This window comes from Gossypium raimondii, chromosome 8 (assembly GCF_025698545.1).
Source record: "Gossypium raimondii isolate GPD5lz chromosome 8, ASM2569854v1, whole genome shotgun sequence".
NCBI lineage: Eukaryota > Viridiplantae > Streptophyta > Magnoliopsida > Malvales > Malvaceae > Gossypium > Gossypium raimondii.
In genome coordinates this window covers 13707765-13727876 of record NC_068572.1, presented here as the reverse complement: position 1 = coordinate 13727876, position 20112 = coordinate 13707765, and the positions used below count along the sequence as shown (strand labels likewise).

General features: G+C 32.1%; 1 protein-coding gene across 1 annotated transcript; it reads left to right on the top strand.

Annotated features, from left to right (window-relative positions):
- The first annotated feature begins 9404 nt into the window (after positions 1-9404).
- Positions 9405-12499, top strand: LOC105790865 (protein PHOTOSYSTEM I ASSEMBLY 2, chloroplastic). Its single transcript, XM_012618653.2, has 5 exons — positions 9405-9785; positions 10479-10579; positions 10774-10939; positions 11506-11598; positions 12083-12499. Exons 1-5 carry the CDS (start codon positions 9710-9712, stop codon positions 12211-12213), a joined length of 567 nt encoding a protein of 188 aa, XP_012474107.1. The 5' UTR covers positions 9405-9709; the 3' UTR covers positions 12214-12499.
- Positions 12500-20112: the final 7613 nt, after the last annotated feature.

Here is a 20112-nt window from a genome sequence, read left to right as displayed (position 1 = left end):
TTCTACACAACCTATAGCCTCTCGCACGGCCTGCCCACACGGTCGTGTAACCCCTGTTTTACAATTTTACGTATAATTTTTAAGAATTGTTTTGTTTATTCGCTAATTGGTCCCCAACCTATTTTTAGAGTTTTATTTCTCTCAATTAAACCCCTGCTAATATGAATATTGGAATTCATGATTTGATCATTTGATTTATTACTGTTACAAGCATGATATTTCAATAATATATATGTCTATTGCATCTATAATTCTGATTGTCCGATTATCATGCCTTATGATATCTTTAAATCGAATCCATTGTAAGATGTCTTTTTTGTAACACCTAGAATTTTGAGGTTAAAAGTTTTTAGTTTTGTGGTTATGGTCAGAGAGTAGGGTGTGTTATTGTGTTTAGTTGTGTGTTTAAGTGTCAAAATGGGTCTAGTGATCTGGTGGTTGAGTGAGTGTTAGTATACCTCAAGGTTCTAGGTTCGAGTCTTTGTGTGTCCATTTTGGAGAAACACTTTTATTTCATTTTGTTTTGTTAAGTAGCAGTTTTGTTTTAAGTTAATATATATAACTATTTATTGTTACTTTTATTTTTATTTTTTATTTGTTTTCTGGACGTTTTCCTCCTTTCCTTTCTTTACTTCTTTTCTTTTTGTTCTTCTTTATTTTCCTTTGAAAATGGTTTTGCTTGTGGATTTTGGAAAGCTTTGCTTCCTTGTCGCTGAGTCGGTGTCTAAACATCATTGGTCACTAATCAAGTGTGGGATTCGAACCTCTTTTAATTTATTTGCGAATTGCTAATTTACTGTGGAATTCGGTGATCTTTTTGGGTGTTTGAATAATTGAGCAATTGAAGCTCATGTCATTTATAATCTCCTAAAATTTAGTTTGTTATGGTTGGTTTATGAAATGTCATGATTGGAGGTCGATTTAATGACCAGAAAACTCGATTTTCAAGTTGTTTGCGAGTGTTTTGTGACCACATAGGTGGCCACCCGGGCATGTGCTGGTTCACATGACCATGTGAAATTATGAATTAGGGTTTTCAGGCAAAATTTCCTGCCACACGATCGTGTGGATGATTAGGGAAAAATAGTTGATTTTCACACAGCCGTGTCCCCTAGGCAAACGGGCGTGTGTGTTTGGGAACTAGGTATTTGGTGATTTGGTGCTACACGGCCTAGCCACACAATCGTGTGGCTAATTTTAGGATTTAGGGATTCCACACAAGTGTGTGTTTTGGACACACGACCATGTCTGGTGGGCACACGGGCGTGTGAGATCCTCACATGATCGTGTCTGCCCTGAACTTTATTTTAGCACAAATGGACAGGGAGTTACATGGCCTGTCCACACGGCCCTTCCTTGGTTCACACGGGCGTGTGCCTCAGCCACATGGCAATGTGCCTCTCTATACACGGGCGTTTTGAACTCCAAACGGTCTAAATTTTTCCACATGGCCAGAGCACACGGCTGTGTGGTCCTAGGCAACTTATTTTGGTTTTGTGTATGTTTTGATCTGAAAATGTGTTTGTGTGTTTCGACCCTTGGTTAGTCTTTAGTGAGGGTAGTTTGGACTCTGATCTAGGCTTCAGCTTATGGGTTATTTGTGACTATTGCGTAAGATGTCTGATTCTGAACCCGGGTTGTTGGGTGTGTGTGCATATCTATTTCTGTCTGATTGTTTGTCGACGTGTTCATCATTTCTGTAAGATTGTATGCATACATACACTTGCATCAAGTAAATATTTGGGTTGGTTGTGAAGAGAAGGAAGACTGATTATGATCTGATCTGGCAGTTTAGCTACAACTTGTCTGTACAGCGATTTACCACAATGCACTGTATAGCATATACACCAACCTTGCTGTGTATTATTATCTGAGTGGCTTAGACCACATACATGGTGTGTAGGGTTGAATGAGCCTTTCGAAGTCCTAGTGGTGTGTTTGGTTGGATGAGCTTAAACAACTCTTTTAGGGTGTGATCGGGGGACGGAGAGGTGTTTTGGTTGGATGGGTGGCTTTTTAACAGTTGACTGCATTCATATGCATCTGTTTGGGTGTTCTAGGTGTAAGGTTATTTGACAGTTTTCTGTCTGACTGAATAACACTTGTGTTGAGTATTCTGTGTGTGAGTTGGTGTACTTTGACTGTTACGTGTGTTAGGATGATGGTTCTGAGTTTGCTTTCTGTTTCTGCATATCTCTATAAGTATGATTACTATTAAACTGCCATCTGGAGTTCTCTTCTGTAAATTTGTTGTGATTCATTTTGAACTCACACTAAGCTCATGTAGCTCACCCCCTTAGTGTTTGCCTTTCAAGTACCTTTGTGAATTCTAATGCTGGACTTAGTATGCGGAGGTCTCAGACAGTCACGGTTAAAATAAAATAACAGATCCTCTTATCAGTTTCTGTTTTGATATACTATTTTGAATTGTAAGGTTTTTTAGAAACTGTGGTACAAGTTTTGCTTTTGATTTTTCTCGTAAATTTTACTTTGTTCACAAATTAAACTTAACTGAATTTTTTTGGATTGTGATTTACAAGTTTAAATGTTCTTGGTTCATAAGGATATAAATATGTTTTAAATAGAATTTTTAGATAATATTTTTTGGGTAAACTTTTACTACGATCACTTTGGTAACCAATGTAACCTGCGGGATTCGGTCTAAAATTCTATGCTGGGTTTTAGGGTGTTACATTTTCTACTATATTGATTAGTTATAAGCATAACTATTGCTTCCATATCAATCTATTATAAGCATATTATTCGCTACCGTATTTATCTGTTATGAGCATGTCATATTGCATTGCATGGGGTGGGACACTTTAAAAAGAGGAAGTTCTAACAGTTGAATGATTTACAACTCTGGTGGTTCATTCACAGACTTTTTGGTAGCTCTTATCTGCAAACATGTTATGCATTCACAACCATCTGACAGCGTATTAACCCGCAACACTGGCGATTCATCCACCTATTTTTGGTAGCTCTTATATGCAAATATGTTGTGCATTCATAGCCATTTAGCAGTGTATGAACCTGCGACACTTGTGGTTTATCCACTCATTTTCTGACAGCTCTTATATGCAAATATGTTGTGCATTCACAACCTTTTAGCAACATATTAACCTAAAATTTTTTTGGTTTATCCACAACCCGGTGTGTAGGGATGGACGAGTTCTAGTAACTTTTACTATGGTGTGTAGTGATAGGGTAGGATCTTTTCTAGTAAACCGAAACTATATTGCATTCATAAAGCATGTGCATACAATACTGAGATTTTTTAAATGATATATATATTATTGAGTTGACCTAAAATACCTATATTTTGAAATTTCTATTGTGAATTATTCTAGGTGAAGTGATTCTGTATGTTTAATCGTTTGCATTGATTTTCTTGTAAAGAAACTCACACTGAGCTTTATAGCTCACTCCCCTTTTATGTCCATTTCTACAGATAACCCACCAGGTTAGGATGCAACTCGACATTTGAAGGGTTTCGGCTTAGTTTTGTTCTTATTAAAAGTTTTTAACATTATCATTTGATATTTTTGTTATTTAAGGGTTATGTTGTTATAATTTCGATTTGTGGCATGAGACTTAAGATTTGGGTTTTTATAGCATGTATAACATTTAATTTGATTTTAGGATATTGAAATTTGGATATTAACTAGTTATGCATGAACTTCAGTTTTTATTAAAAATATAAATAGATATCACTTTTCCGCAGCTAGACTATAGATAAATTCTGAAATAGATAAATAAAATAGAAATAAACTAAGTTTTTGAAAGTAGTTACCGTTTCATGAAAAATGTTAAACTTAATCGATTTTGTCAACTCGTGAGTTTTTCTAAAAATAGGCTAAATTTTCTCCTAAGATGAACAAATGTTTTTAAATAACTGTTTTATAAACTCCGATAACTTCCTGGGTTATTTCGGTGGCCGATGTAATCTCCCGAATTCGAGTCTAACGTCTAGGTCGGGTTGGGGAGGTTACATCCTCCACCTTTGGAGATGCGTTGATGGCTTTGAGGTTTTATTTTAAATTCCACTTTTTATTTTTTATTTCTTCCCATAAAGTTAAAACATTATTTTCTAAAATTTCAAAACTCATGGAGTCAATGATGAAGCCAGATAATTTTTTGGGGGGCAGAATTAAATTGTATATTTTTACGATAGTAAAAATGCAATTTCATCATTTTAATATCTTATATCTTTATATTTTTTAAAGGGTTAAATCAATTTTTTTTTCATTTTTAGTGGGGCCAAAGTATAATTTTACCATTACTAATTTAAAATTTTATAAATTATAAAGGGCTTAATTTAAAATTTTACTATTTTAGCGGGGCCATGGCCCCTTGGATCTCTAATGCGCTTCGCCACTGCATGGAGTCCTTGCTTAGAACCCAGAAATTTATATTAAAAATTTAAAACTTGGAAATTGTTAAACACAATAACTTAAAAAATAAAGATATTAAGATATTAAAAATTAAAATTTTCAAATGGAGAAGTTTGTAACAACTAAGGGGATATGAAAATGAGTAATTTGAAATTTTGTAGTGGTCATTACACACCATCTAGAGATGCAAAAGCATAGGAGTTGTGAAAATCAGTATTTTTAGAAGTAGAAGAAAGCAAACATTAAATAATTTTTTATGTATTTTTTATTTGGAAGCATGAGGGATGAAGATGAAACTGAACAACAACGAAAGCATGAGAAATTTGAAAGTAAGTAATCAAAACTTTTAGTTTTTTTTTATTTCAATAAGTTTTATTTATTTATGGCTTTAATCAGGCATGGGAAATCTTTTTATTTTTTGAATTTTGTAAAATAGAGAAGAAAGTCTTGTAAAATAATGATGGTTTTGGGTTTCGACTCAAAAGTTTGATAATATCTTTTAAGTTTTTTTTGTAATTTTTAAAGATTTTTACATATATTTTTGAATTTTGTTTTATATATTAAATTCTTATTTTAAAATATATTTTAACATAAATTTTAATTTTTAATAATTTATATTTATTTTTAAGATTTTTTAATTTTTAAAAACTATTGTTAAGAAAATTTAAAAAAAAATCAAAATGATATTTTAGCTATAGTTCAAGGATCAATTGTTGGAAAAATTCCAATTGTTGGAAATTTTGAGGCATATTCTCAATTGGTAAAGGTGGAGAGTTGAATCATAAAATTATGGTTTTATATTCTACTCCATGAGACCTTTACAACGGTATATCATATGCTAAAAATGGTTGAGTGATGAATGAGAAATTGATGCTCAAAATAAGCTACTTGTGAATATTTGTTGAGGAAAAGAAAAGCTTACATCCCACATTAGTTAAATACCAAGTGTGAGATGTGTTTATATATGAGAACCCACTTGAAGGGTGATTGAATGACTAAGTTTAGAATTTTCCCTCGTGTGCAGGGATGCAGATCCAAACCCATTGGGGTTGGGGCACACTCGCACGATGCGAAATGTCTAGACTGAAATTTAATTTTTCTCAATTGATTTAATTGCTCCTTTAATGCAGATTTTGTATCTTTAATTATGGATATTTCTAAAATTTCTCCATATTGAATGCCTATAAATACCTAAGAATTCTTCAGAAATTTTTGACACTTACAGAATCTCAAAAACCGAGTTTATTTTGCTCTCAGAAATTCTTCTGTTTTCCTCTCAATATTTCCCAACATTCTAGTACTAGAAAAAAAGAAGAAGCAAGGTTCGTTCGTTGATCTCTACAGAGGTGCAACTGCTTCAATCATCGTGTTGTTGTATCTTGGGAGACAGTCGACTAACGTTTCTCCTAGTACTGTAGGAGCAGCCAAATTTGTCTTAAGGAAACTGTGTAAAACAGGCCTCAACATCTAGTAAAATTTGATTCTTTATTCAATTTCTAGTTTTCTAATCTTATTTATTGGTTTTTTGTATTTGATATTTTAAATACAAATTATTTATTTTATCTTATCTTATATAAATAGTTTTTTTATCTATATATGCATTTGCTCATTAACGTGTTTTGTTTAATAATCTTAAGATGATTTTAGTATTTGCAATTCTCTAATTCGAGACGAACGAGACACCAAGGCGAAAAAGAAAAAATTTGAATAAAATCTTTTGAGATTTATTCCACAGTTTAATGAATTTTATTCTATTTTTATTTTATTTCAAAACAAAATTGAAATTAAATAAAATATTTTTGAATTTATTCTCGTCGTTAAACAGATTTTATTAGTAAAACTTTTGACATACCATATGGCACTTTTCAGTCAATTACAATATGACCATGGCTTCCTTGTTAATATATATATATAAAATTCTAAAAATATAAAATATGAAATATTGAATTTTAAAATAAAAATATAGAAAATTGTGAAATATATCAATTATGTTTTTAAAATTCAAAAAAATATTAAAAGAATATAAAATGAGAATTTTAGTTAAGTTTTAGAAAATTCAAAAAAATTATAATTAAAAAATTAGTTAAACTTTAGAAATTTGCAAGAAAATGTGAACTTTTAATATATATACTCTAGAAAACTGTACTAATTTAGTTTTTCTGAAAGAAAAATCGGAAATAAGATATAAATAAAACCCAATAATGCTAAAATTTTCGTTCTCATCCAAATCAATCCTTAACTTAATTAAAAGCCTAATAATATTAAATTTCCTTAAAAATTCTAATTTTTAAAATATATTTTAACATATTTTTAATAGTTTTAATAATTTATATTTTTAAGATTTTTTTAAATTTTTAAAATTATTGTTAAGAAATTTTTAAAAAATTAAAATAATATTTTAATTATAGTTCAAAGAAAAATTAATAAAAATTAATATTTAGTATTAATTTCGGTTTACGATAAATTAACGGGCTATTAAAAGCTCCAAATTGTTTTTATCAAAATATGTGGAGAAAATAAGGTAGGTTATACTGGATACCTAAAGTTGAAGGCAAATTTAAGGGTAGGTAAGAAAAACTACTTTGATCCCTTCAATAAAATTGAAAATTATCAATTTAGTCCTTATCTAAATAATGAAATTATATATTCATGGTAAATTTCCACTTTGGCTATTTGTAATTTAATAATATTTGAGGAAACTTAAATGTAATTTTTTATTTGTAAGATTGAACCCTTCTACCCTTTGCATTCGCCCCTGGAAGGCTGACGACAATATAGAATATATTTGAGCTTTCAAAAGGCACCAACTTCCTATAATTAATTAGACTTTTCAAAGATAATATTTTTTCAACCCCTAGATGGCAAAGATTGGCAGGAATTAGATAGGACGATTTTTATATTTGTAATATTTGTGTTCATATGTTTTTTTTTTCAAGCTTAAAATAGGTTATATTTATATAATTTTGTGTTATTTATATTATATATTAAATTTTTATTAAGTTAATATTACGAATTAATCGAATATTAACTTAATTAAGTAATGATTAGAATATTTTTAACTAAGTAAATTATTATTTTTATGTTTTTATTTTATTTTATATAAAATCAATAAAACCCACAAATGAAAGGATTTAAATTATCAAACTCTTAACTTTATCAATCCAACTAAAAGTTCATTTAATTTTTATATAATTTTTAGATAAATATTTTGAATAGTTCAATGATATTTTGTAAATTTTTGAAGTTGTACAAACCCAAATTTGCCCGGCCCGATATAAATATTAAAACCCAAATATAAAAATTATATATATAATAAAAGTCCAATAATATCAGTCCATATAACAAACCAAAATAAATTAAGCCCAAACCCGATTACAAAATCCAAATACCCAATGAACCCAATGAACTAAGCCCAATTAAGCCAACCCCAGCCCAAATTAGCCTAACCCAAACCCGATTACAACATAAAGGGAAACCCTAAAGCGCTATCTACCCTAGCTGTCGTGCGCCCAACAGCTTCCAGCACCGCCCTCCACGTCACCGTACGGCCTCTGTACACCTGCAGAAAACCAACAGCACACGAAGAAGCAGAAAGAAAAACAACAAAAATAGCGAAAAGAAGGACAAATTTAATTTTTTTTCTTTTTATTATTATTTTGTATTTTTCTTTCGGTATATAAACGGATTGCAAATAGTTTCAAAAAAAAAGGGAGAAGAACGGATGTAAAAAACGAGAGATTGAATGTAAAAAAAAAACATTCACGAAATCAATACAAAAAAATATATTAAAGGTAGATTTCGATTTCTTTTTTTCATCGGTTTTCATTTTCCTCTTTTACTTTTTTTAATATACAACGCGAATAAGTTAAAAGGGTGAGAGTATACACCTCTATGATCCCGCCGTCGTTCTCGTCGGTTTCGTGGATACTGGAGAGGCTAGGTTTGGTTTTGGCCTGAGAACGGCGCTAGAGGGGCAACCTTGGGGACTGATTTCAGTCGGTTTGTAAACTGACACAGGGTTCTGATTTTAGGGTTATGAGGGGGTTTTATATAGTCAGAAAGCAGCACCGTTTAGGGCCTGTTTGATGGCCCTAAACGGTACAGTATTGGTCGATTAACCCCAAAGAACTTGCAAGTGGACAAACACGTGGAAGGATCCGCATGTTTTGACCTCTGTTGGGCGATTTGCGCAAATGGTCCTTTCTATTTTTGTGGTGTGTTCAAATCGATCCTTTTCATTCTTTCTAATTTTGCTCTGCATTTTCGTTGATTGTTTCATCTCAACCCAGCTTGCAACGCTGCGTTTTGGGGAAGCGGGATATTTCCCAATCAGGCCCCCATGTAATTCGAGTATTGCAGCATGGTCCTCCACCTTGTTTTTAATCTCATTGTTTCCCGTTAATTATATTTTAATTATGATTTAATCCTTTTATTAGTCAGCTTATTAATTAATTTACTGTTATTACTACTATTATTATTAGCATCATTGTGGTTTTCTTCTTCTTCTTATATATATATATATATATATATATATATAAAATATTGCACTGTAACTTACTGAATGTGACAATTTATTTCTTTGAAATGAGTGAGCCTCATCATTCAATTCATTTTATTCAAATTTTCTTTTCAAAGGATCGTATTTTAAAATCTTTTCAAATTCTCGACACCAAGACATTAAACAATTAATTCGGTACCAATTTTGGGCGTTATGAGGGTGCTAACCCTTCCTCGTGCGTAACCGACTCCCGAACCTATTTTCTCAAAATTCGTAGACCTAAAATCATTTTTCAAGGTGATCCGATCACACCTCATTAAAAGATCTGTGGCGACTCCAATTTTTTCATTTTAATAAGTCGACAACTAATTTTTTTGTTTTTCAAAAAAAGTGGTTTCGACAAAGTTAAATGATTAAAATATAAATTTATTAATAGTTTGGTAATGTTAGGTGTAATTTACCCTATATTTTTGTGTGATTAAGGATGACTTTGTATCACATTATCCAAAGAAATAGGATACGGGTGCAGAGGTGACAGAAGCTTAGTGGAAGGAAACATTGAGTTCACACAGAATATCAGATAATTCTCCAAGCCAAAATAAGCAAATTGAAAATCCAATTCAATCAAAGCCTCTCAATCCAATCTTCCTTTCTTTCGTTTCACTTAGACTAGGTATCTGCTAAACTTTAACCTTTTTCCATTTGCAACAAAAATTGAATACATGGGTAGCTCCAGCATGGCATTATCAGCTGCTTAAAGGAACTCAAGCTAAACCTTTTTATCCAAACATTGTGAATATCAGAGAAGAGTCTAGTTATGGCTTACTCTTCTCCCAATCTTTCTTCAATTCCACACCTCCCTTCTTTCACTTTAAAACCTTCCCCGCCTCACTGTAAGTTCTTTCCTTGTCTATATATTTAGTTATCTATATTTGTGAAATGGAGCTACGCCCTGTTTTTAACTTTTCATTTCCTTTCAATGGAAGTTTCACATATAATATTATGTTCATGGGGTTTTCTTTTTGTACATTCAGGCTAAACCTTTTTATCCAAATTCTGAAACTTTAGATAGTTATTAAAATTATTTCCATTTTAGGTCAGTTCCTTAAAGATATCTTATCCCTTTCTGTTAACTTTTAAAAAGATTAACAGTTGGTACATTGTTTATATGAATTAGCTAAGTAGCAAGTTGTGTAAGATGCTCAAGGATTAGAACATTGAGTGTAATTAATCTTTTTTCTAAAGAATTTATGGAAAGTTTTTTGTACAGATTTTTTTCCCCAGTGAATTGGGTGCTGTTAAATGGTTTGAGTGTGGATGTAAAGGATGGCTCCATTTTTGCAACTGAAAATCGGATTAGAAGTCGAAGTAATTTCATAATATGAATTTTTTGTTAAATTCCTGGATCATGATACAATTTATTTGAAAAGAAACATGTTGAATTTATCCATTCATGTTTGATTTTCCAATTAGCTATGAATTTGAGGTGTTGCACCTTTTGCTGCCAAAGCATGTATTTTTGTTTTTATGATTTCCTTTAACAATACAAGTGTTTTGAACACCGTCTTTCATTGCTTTAACGACAGCAAGCTCAAGGTTTGTTTCAGCTCAGATAAGATCTGATTTGGAGAATGAGAGCTGTACAACTGGAGTTTCAAATGATTCATTGGAACCTGCTAAGAAGAAGGTTTCACTTATTTGTTTTCCAACATCTATTTTGTTAGTACTCTTCAAATTCACTACTCACACACCATCTTTTATTTGTTTCAGAAACCAAAGAGTCTAAAGCCATTTTATATGTCTGATTTGCACTAATTGGTTAGAATCTTCATTATTTACTACATTGTTTATAGTGTTAATAGGTTCCAACTTTTTCTGCAGGCAGCTGAGTTGCCAACATCACGGCGTATGTGTCTTACATGCTTATGTTCAAGCCTAGCTTTAATCAGCAGTTCTAGCAGCTCTGCTTCTGCAGTATCAGCAATGGCTATGGATGGGAATGAAAGGGCTGTATGCCGCAATTGTGCAGGGAGTGGTGCTGTACTTTGTGAGTTTCACTTTTGCAGTTTATTTTGTATGATACTTTGTTGTCTAACCAAGTGAACCACCCTTGTATGCATCTTATAATCTTTTTGAGATTGTCCTTTACCCTGCTTCCTGACATCGGCAAAAGACATACAAACTCTTGTTTATGATTTACTGGTTGCTTGTCTTGTATGATAAAAAGATTAGTCTTCAATGGCGCAAAATTCCTCGCACCTATTGATTTCTATGTATTAGATAATAGCCACCTAACAAACCGGTTAGAGTAGTTTATTTTCTTCTTTGTCCTGCGGGGATTAGTTGTGCTGCAAGGCTGACTGTCATGGGACCCTTATTTCTAATCAAATTATATTGATCTTTCAGCGAAAGTGCTCTTTGAATGCAAGTATTTTGGCTCGAATTTATATTTTAGTTTATTCATCACATATAATTGTCTCTTCTGTTGTTGACTTGTTAACATGTTCTTTTTATTCATGTCTGAAGTAGAAGAAGAAAAAACTTGCAGACATCAGTAGTGAAATTGTTAATCCTCTTTTTGATTCACAAGATTTTAACCTGTTCTTTATTTAGGTGATATGTGTGGTGGTACAGGAAAATGGAAAGCTCTCAACAGGAAACGTGCTAAGGATGTTTACGAGTTTACTGAATGTCCGAACTGTTATGGTATGCAGTCTTCTTCCCCTAACATTACTTCTTAATTTGCTATAGCAACCAACTATTTTTAGTTTTTCTTGTTTTGGATTGCTATACGACTTGCCTTGAGCATGCACTTATCTGAAGATCCACGTGATGGTTGATTGCCTAGGGGTTACTCTTAAAAGCAATTGGTAATCATGAACATGTGTTCATGTCAGTACCTCAGAATACAGCAGGAATTGCATTTGTTATGATACTTGATGACAAATAAGCTGAATACGCACCTTTCTGTGATCTAGTTGCTGTTATTGTCCAATTCTATTGAGTATAAACAAGGATGCATAAGCATGTAGCAAAGAACGATGTCTGTTTTATGTTTAACATATACTGATTGTGTAGCTTGAGATTCTAAACTGTCATGAAATTTTCTTCTAAATTTTATGTTCCTTTTCAAATTGTCCATATACAAGAATTTTTTATGTAACTGATCACTGGCTGCTACTGTGTGCAGGTCGGGGGAAACTGGTGTGTCCTGTTTGTTTAGGTACCGGTTTACCAAATAACAAAGGTCTTCTAAGGAGGCCTGATGCCCAGAAATTGCTTGACAAGATGCACAACGGTCGACTTTTGCCAAGTTCATAGACCCGTCATGCCCCTTGGACCCAGATGTTATTGTCATTGGTAATTTAGTTTAGAAAACTTATCGGTTACTTTAGTGAAACTTGGAAAATATTTCCCGACCTAAATACTACAATCTGGTTTGTTTTAACAATACAATTTTGATCTTTGTAAGCAATTTATTGGCATTTTGTTTAATATGGAGAGGACAATAGACCACATTGTTAGATTCTGTTTCTTCCTCTTGTTGTAATTTTCAAGGTGACTGATGTTTGATTTGAAACCATCAATGTAATTATTCAGTTCATAACTGGCTAAGTTGCTAAGCATGACCAAGTAATAGATCGAAACATGAAGCAAAGCAGAAAATGAAAAGAAATCAAGGAAGACTTGAGAGAATTTTCCTCAAGAATTAGTTGTTTATTGGGAAAATATATGCTTTTCCGCTCAGAAAACAACCCTCAGCTTAACGGACTTGACACGTTAAGCTAACCTTGATCAGCTTAACTCCTATTTGTATTCCACTATTCCCCCGTCACTTATCTCCTTTCCTATTGCCGTACACAATATTTGACTGGCATTGTTCTGGAGAACATACCAATAGCCTATCAGGGGTTTTGTAAAGATATCTGGAACTTGTTCCCTGGCTCCTACATAATTCACTCAAAAGTTATCCCCGTACCAGTTTCTCCTTAACAAAATGTACATGTCAAGGGCCAAAGTGCAAAGCCTGTGACCATGGTACAAGATGCATACCATGGAGGTATATCGATTAGATGAGGATCATTTAGTCCAGGAGAATTGGCCTGATTCAAAGAATTGTTGGAGAAGCCTATCAAATTGAAGCTTGGGTGGTCCAATGATAAAGATATGCCAACATAGGCTACCTTGGTAAATATGGGAACTAATCTTAGAAGATTGATAGGAATCATATATTGTAAAGATTAGATTTGATTTGATATTATGTAATCTTGTAAATCCCTAAAATCAAGGAATAGGCTAATCTCGTCTGTCAATGTAATTTAATCCGAACTGTAGGTTTTGGGGGAGCTCAACTATAAATAGAGAGCCTCCCCCCACTTGTAAATTATCCATTGTAACTTGAATTCTTAAGAGTAATAGAATTCTTGGAGAGCATTTACTCAAACACCTCTCATGCATTCTTTTTATGGCTTTCTGTTGTTCTTTTGTAGCTTCTTTTGGCACAATTTCTTCCGCTATACAAATCGGTGCCTTGGAGGAATTCTAAAGGAATCCTCACTTGAGGTGGTTAGGTTGACTTAGGCGAGTTTGGAACGAACGGATCGCCTAAGGCCACACAGATCACAAGATGAAAGATCTAGCCTCGTGACATACATCCATTGTAACATGTAATACTAGATTGGCAGCAATATACATTGCACTTGCATTTTGGCACCAAATCACAAGTGTTCCAATCAGTTTAAAACTCAACACATGGTCACATCAGCTGTTGTGTTAGCTAGACTTATGTATTCAGCTTCTAATATCGACATGTTCTCATTCTCTTTCTTCAAAGGCCAACAAATGACGATTGTTTCATCGATGGTTCTTGCATAAATTGATTCACTTTATCCATGTTATACATGATGTCAGGTCGAGTCAAAGAAATTTATTGAAGAGCCTTAACAGTACTTTTGTATTTTGTAGCATCTGTTGGTGCTTTCATCACCTATGACTATGAAGTACTGGTGCAGTAACCATTGGTGTCGGTACTGATTTGCCCCAATAGAACTTACTTTAATGCCAAGAAATTAACTCAAGTCTCTTAGGTCTTTCTAGGAGAATTGTTGGTCAAGTTGTTGAATTATTTAATCAATCAAAACAAAACCATTTACATAAACAATGAAAAAGGCACATGAGCGTTGCCCTCTTCTTACAAATATTGAGGAATTAGTTATAGAGAACTTAAATCCTAGCACAGACACAATAAAGTTTCTTCAATTTCTTGAATCAAGCTTGAGAGGTCGTATAAGCCTTTATTCAACTTACAAATGATTAAAATATGTCTAAAGATGAATCATGAGATGATTATAATAGCATATTCATTTAACTAATTTATTAATAAAAGGTATTGCCATTATTATTTTTGGTCTCTATTTTTATATATTAAATAAATTGATTAATAATAAAATCTCGAGAATAATATGATTATTTTCAAAACATCAACGTATGAGTACATATTACAGAACAATGTAATGGACTGACCCACCATAAGAATGTTTCTTGAATTATTATATATTAATCACAACAATTCTCATAGTGATAACAGTGTGTATGATCCTTAGACTAGAGTCATCATAGTTCCAACCGCAGGAGTCATATACTTTGATAGAGTCTAATGTCTTTCGTAAATGGTTGTGCTATAATACTACAAACTATATGGTGAGATATGAATGGTTAAGAAGCATTTTATCCCTCTTACATAATGGAAGGATATCTTGAACTCTTTGATTGAGCGAGACTAGAAATGCATGATCGTGCTCAAATGAGTTGATATGAGATATCAGACTCATTTGTTTATTTTAGTCTACTTGAGATTCAAGAAATAAAATATAAGACTATACATGTTTGATTGCTCTATGACTTGTGGTTAATCTAGATATCATGGACAAAGGGATATAATATATACTAATATTATCACAAAAAGGTTATGTTAGACCATGACTTCCCACAGCTTGGGTAGCAATGACACAATGTTAGATGACACACTCTTTGTAATATTAGGAATGTTTTAATATTATTGAAAACATTTATAGGATTCTACAGGGTCATACCTTATAGTTGAAACGATCGGAACTAAAAAAAATGTGACTATATTTAACCAATCACACAAGTTAAATTAATTATAGAAATATTCTCATACTAAATTTAACTTGACAGATTTAAAATTAAATATAGTATGTGCACATGCTTGATGCATTTATATAGAGAGTCCAATTAAAATAATGTAAAATATGTGAATTAATTTAATAAATTTGCCTTACCAAACATATTAAAATGATATTTCATAAATTTTGATTAAAAAAAAGATGATGTTGGATTTTAAAAGGAAACTAATATCATGTTTATGATGGACGATATCACATTTTGACTAAATCCTTAAATATCGTCTACGTGTTTATTGTTTTTCAAAGAGAGTTTTGAACAAAAAAGAAGAAGCAAATAATGTATCTCATACCCAAAATTTTAAATCCAACCGCATAAGGGAATTTTGAAAACTCTTTGAAAAGTTCAAAAGTGCATTCCAATAGTTTTTATCTATTCGATATAGTAGAGGTACAAGCAAGAAGCTATTGTTACCTTTCGATCATTGATAGAAGAGTTTTTTACCAACAAAGGTGTATTTTTTATTTTTATTTTTGTTAACTTTGATGTCTCAATATTTTGATGTAACAACATTTAAAATAAATTTTATTTGTATTAAGGTAAACTACACTCATGGTCACTTTTGTTTATTTTAGGTTACATTTTAGTCACTTATGTTTGAAATATTTTGTTTTAATCACTTACGTTATTGTGTTGTAACATTTTAATCACTAAGTCATTAATTGTTATTTACGGTGTACCGTAAGCTGACATGGCACGTTAAATCATCATTTCAAACAAAAATTTAGGTTAAATTATACAATTGGTCCCCATATTTTTTTTATTTTGAGCAATTTAATTTTTTTCTTTTATGTTCTCTAAACTTTTCTCATTTTTTTCTTTATTTTCCATTCTCTTTTGCTTCTCCCTCTATTTTCCCACTTCTCCATTTCTTTTAACATATTAGGAAGTTGAACTGGTAGTAAAGAAAGAAGTAGGAAGTGGAAAGTCATCATTGCCTATAACCAAAATCCATCAAAAGCCTCCACTACCACTCATCATCTTCATTTTATCCACTAACACTTTCACCTCTACCATGACTTCCTTTCGAAAACATCTCAAAATATTCCCAACTTTAGAACTAACCAAGATTTAATCTCCGTCACCGGCCATTAGATTGGCTCAATTTTCTAATATGTGCTCCTCCATCATAGATCATTGTCTAATCTTTGGCTCTTTGTGAATTTTTGGGCCTTATTAATTGTTGTTTACTTGGATTCTTGATTGATTTGAACGTGAGTTTATTTTGTGAGGGGATGATATTGTTAGGTTTTTCATGAATGAGGTCATGGTAATGGTGAAGGTGTTTGTGGATGAAATGAAGATGATAGGTGGTGGTGGAGGGTTTTGATAGTTAGTAGATGGTATGGGTTAATGGGTTTTGATGGCTTTCAACTTCCTGCTTCATTCTTCATTGCCAATTCAACTTCTTAAGTGTTGAGTATGACTCATATTTCAGTCAAAATTGAGAGATAATCTCCCAGTTAAACTCTATTTAATTGTTTCGGTTGAACTCAGATTAGTTTAGATTATTTTATTATTATTTGACCTACGAATTTAGCCTATAAATAGACTCTTTTACAACCTTAGAAAAACACCTAATAAATATTAGATCTCATAACACTTTTGGAGAATTTTGTGTTTATATTCTGAGGGTTCTTTGTTTTCGGGTTTCAAGGTTTAGTTTTTATCTCCATCTTTTGTACTCTTCGTCTTTTTCCATTATAGTAAATGTAACACCCTATACCTGGCCCGATCACCGAGCCTGAATATCAGGATGCCACTCCATCGTCTCATGTCTCACACGGCATAAATGAACTAAAATAAAAAAAAAACGACTTTCTTTTTAACAACCATATAGGTTCTAAGTCAATCAATCTCTTTAATTATCATTAAGTATTGCTAAACATATCTTAAGCATCATATCGAAGGGAAAATCGATACCAAACAGCATTCTGTTTCTCACCCAAAAATAAAACACTAGAAATTATCAGTACCTTTAGAAAAGTATTAGTAATTTTACCCAAAGTATCGATACTCGTGATATGGTATTGATACCAAATTACATTCTGACTTCCTGCACATTTCAAAATCACAGAGGTATCTTTTTGCAACACGAATATCGATACCTCTATTTTAGACCAGAAAAATACAACATACATAAGCATAAAGATCATTCCAACTTGTACCAATTCATCATGCTACTATCACATTATCAAATAAATGTCAAAATGACCATAATAATAGTTTCAACATTGAGAATTAGTCTAAGCAGTAATCAACATAACACGATTTAAATCACAAAATCCTAAGAGCAATTAAGCTATGGAACATCCCAAACTAGCACAAACTATTGTTATTTGTTTCCTTTTTGGGAATAAGGTAGTGTGGTAGACTTTTAATGATAATTGTTATGATATTTTGGAAGTTCCATAGTTTAATTGCTCTTAGGATTTTGAAAATTGAATCATATTATGCCGATTATCATTTGAACTTATTCTCGATGTTTGAAACTGTGATTATAGTCGTTTTGATGTTTATTTGATATGGTAAAAGATGCATGTTGAATAGATTTGTGTTGGAATGATTTATAGGCTTAAATATGCTAAATTATTACTGTCTAGAGCAGAGGTTTCGATATTCGGGTTTTAAAAATGATACCTCTGTGATTTCCAAATGTGCAGGAAGTCAGAATCATAAATTGATATTGATACCCTATAACAAGTATCAATACTCGGGGTAATTTTATCGATACTTTTTCAATTGTATCGATATTTTCTAGGTTTTAATTTTTGGATAAGAAATAAAATACTGATTTGGTACCGATTTTACAAACGACCTTGATATCAAACCAGGAAAATATCGAACAAACTTTACCTCATTGCCTTATTCCTAAAACAAAACTGAATAAACAATAAACACCTACGATAAGTGAAATGAACTTGCTTGGATCACCCCTCGGAACCACACCGCTCACACCGGCGCTTAACTACTCTTTAAGGGTTTAAAAGGAGTGGGTGAGCTCAATAAGTTTAGTGAATGTCTAGAACAACTACCATGCAAACATGTCATCAAGCATTAGTAGAACACATGCATGGCATAATTAGAATAATCGCATCTTTATTGACATATTCCACTTACACACACACGTTTAACAGTTGATTTACTAAATCATTGCATACACTTTTATATATACATCACAATACATACAAACATAGTTATAGACAATTTCCATGATAGTCACATATCATATAAACACATATCACAACACACACATTCATATTTTATGATAGTTTGAGATAATTTGGCACTTGAGCTATGAAATGTAAAAGTGGGCACTCTCATCACTCATCGGATACACAAATCTCCAACACACAACGTAGACTTATAAAGTCAAACATATCCTAAAAGTGAAGCATTAAGGTAACTCTCTCCAACACACCAAACATGTTTTATTGAATGGAGCTTAGCTCACATTCCCTTATCTCTCCAACATGTCCTAAGGTCTCAATGTCCAAATCACATATACAGATAGGTGAGTACTTACAATACTATGACATGTCAACTATATCCAATAGTCTCAAGTATCACAAGGCTAAAATATATGTTATTAACACACACATTTACTTGTTATTCACTGCACTTTATCTTTGCAGAATCACATTATAAGCACAACATATTCACTGTCATATGGCACATATATCATGCCCATAATTAACTCTTTCACAATAACCATCATAAGCTTATTACAAACATCACACATATCATAATGTCACATTATAATCCATAAATTAACAACACATTTTCACATATAAATTCATGAGTATGAGAAAACTTTCACTTGGAATTTACAATAGGGTTTAGGCTACTACTAAATTCCTAATTAACGCATTGAATAGTGTCCACAAGCAGCTATTCTAAACACTTACCAATTACGTTTTTGCTAAAAGCTCAAATTAGCTTTTCCTTATCTTTATCTCTACTCGTAAAAGGTCCTATGGATTCCAACGCTTCAACAAAGTAAATCACACAACAACACAATCAACATTCAACCAATGCCTCACATCAAACAATCCAAAAACACCAACCTAAGCTAGGTTCTCTTTTGAACAAAATATTCGACATAGAAAATTTAAATTTCGAATATTTCAGTCTATACTTAATCTTTTTGCCTGAAACAAATTCCAATCATCTACTTATTTACCTACGATTGATTCTCAACCTTTAAACTATGCAAAACTACCCAATTCACGGTATCAAAATTTTTGATATGTTTATGGAAATTTTCATAAAAATTCATTAAATCCTTAGAAATCATTAACAAAACTTTAATGTAAGTTTAGAAACCTTCTAATCATGTTAAAACAAGTTTAAAATACTTTGAAACCACATTTTTATCCAAAATCCACCATTAACGACCCAATTTTTGACTTTTATTTAAAACATGTGATTTAATGGCTAAAAATTTCGTTTAAAAGATCAGATATCATTTAAAACTAACTAGGAATTGAATCGTTACCTTAGTTGATGAAAAATTGAGTGTTTGATCAAAAACCCAAAACACCTAGAAGCTTGACAATGGAGGAGCCTATGGTGTTTTAGGGCGATTTTCTTGGATTTATGGAGGTTTAATGATTTTGAAAGTGATATGAATCAAAGGAATTTAGGTTTGGCAAAGAAAATTGGATAGAAGAGTTGGAAGAACAAAGGAACGACAAGAACAAGTTATAGAAAAGAACTAATGTAAAAATAAAACAATAAATGGGGGTTTTTAGGTTGGATTTGAAAATCTGGTCTAATTGCCTCTTAAAAACTCTAAGTTTTGACTCTTTTACAAATCAGTCTTATTTTCAAAATTAAAGGTATTTAAAACTCATTTTTAGAAATTGATTTAATTTTCTAAAAACCATAGTTGAAAACATTTACGGTGTACCATGTCAAAGAATTTTGAACACTCTAAAGCTAAAATCCCTAAAACACCCCTAAAACTCACAGTACTTATTTTGGAGTGTTACAGTAAAATTATCTTTGCCCGTG

What these genes read in the sequence shown, in the direction of transcription:
- LOC105790865 (XM_012618653.2), top strand. Translation starts at nt 9,710, where the DNA reads ATGGCTTACTCTTCTCCCAATCTTTCTTCAATTCCACACCTCCCTTCT. An exon ending in TGGAACCTGCTAAGAAGAAG is followed by an intron (nt 10,580 to 10,773) that starts GTTTCACTTATT and finishes CTTTTTCTGCAG; the next exon opens with GCAGCTGAGTTGCCAACATC. An exon ending in AGGGAGTGGTGCTGTACTTT is followed by an intron (nt 10,940 to 11,505) that starts GTGAGTTTCACT and finishes TTCTTTATTTAG; the next exon opens with GTGATATGTGTGGTGGTACA.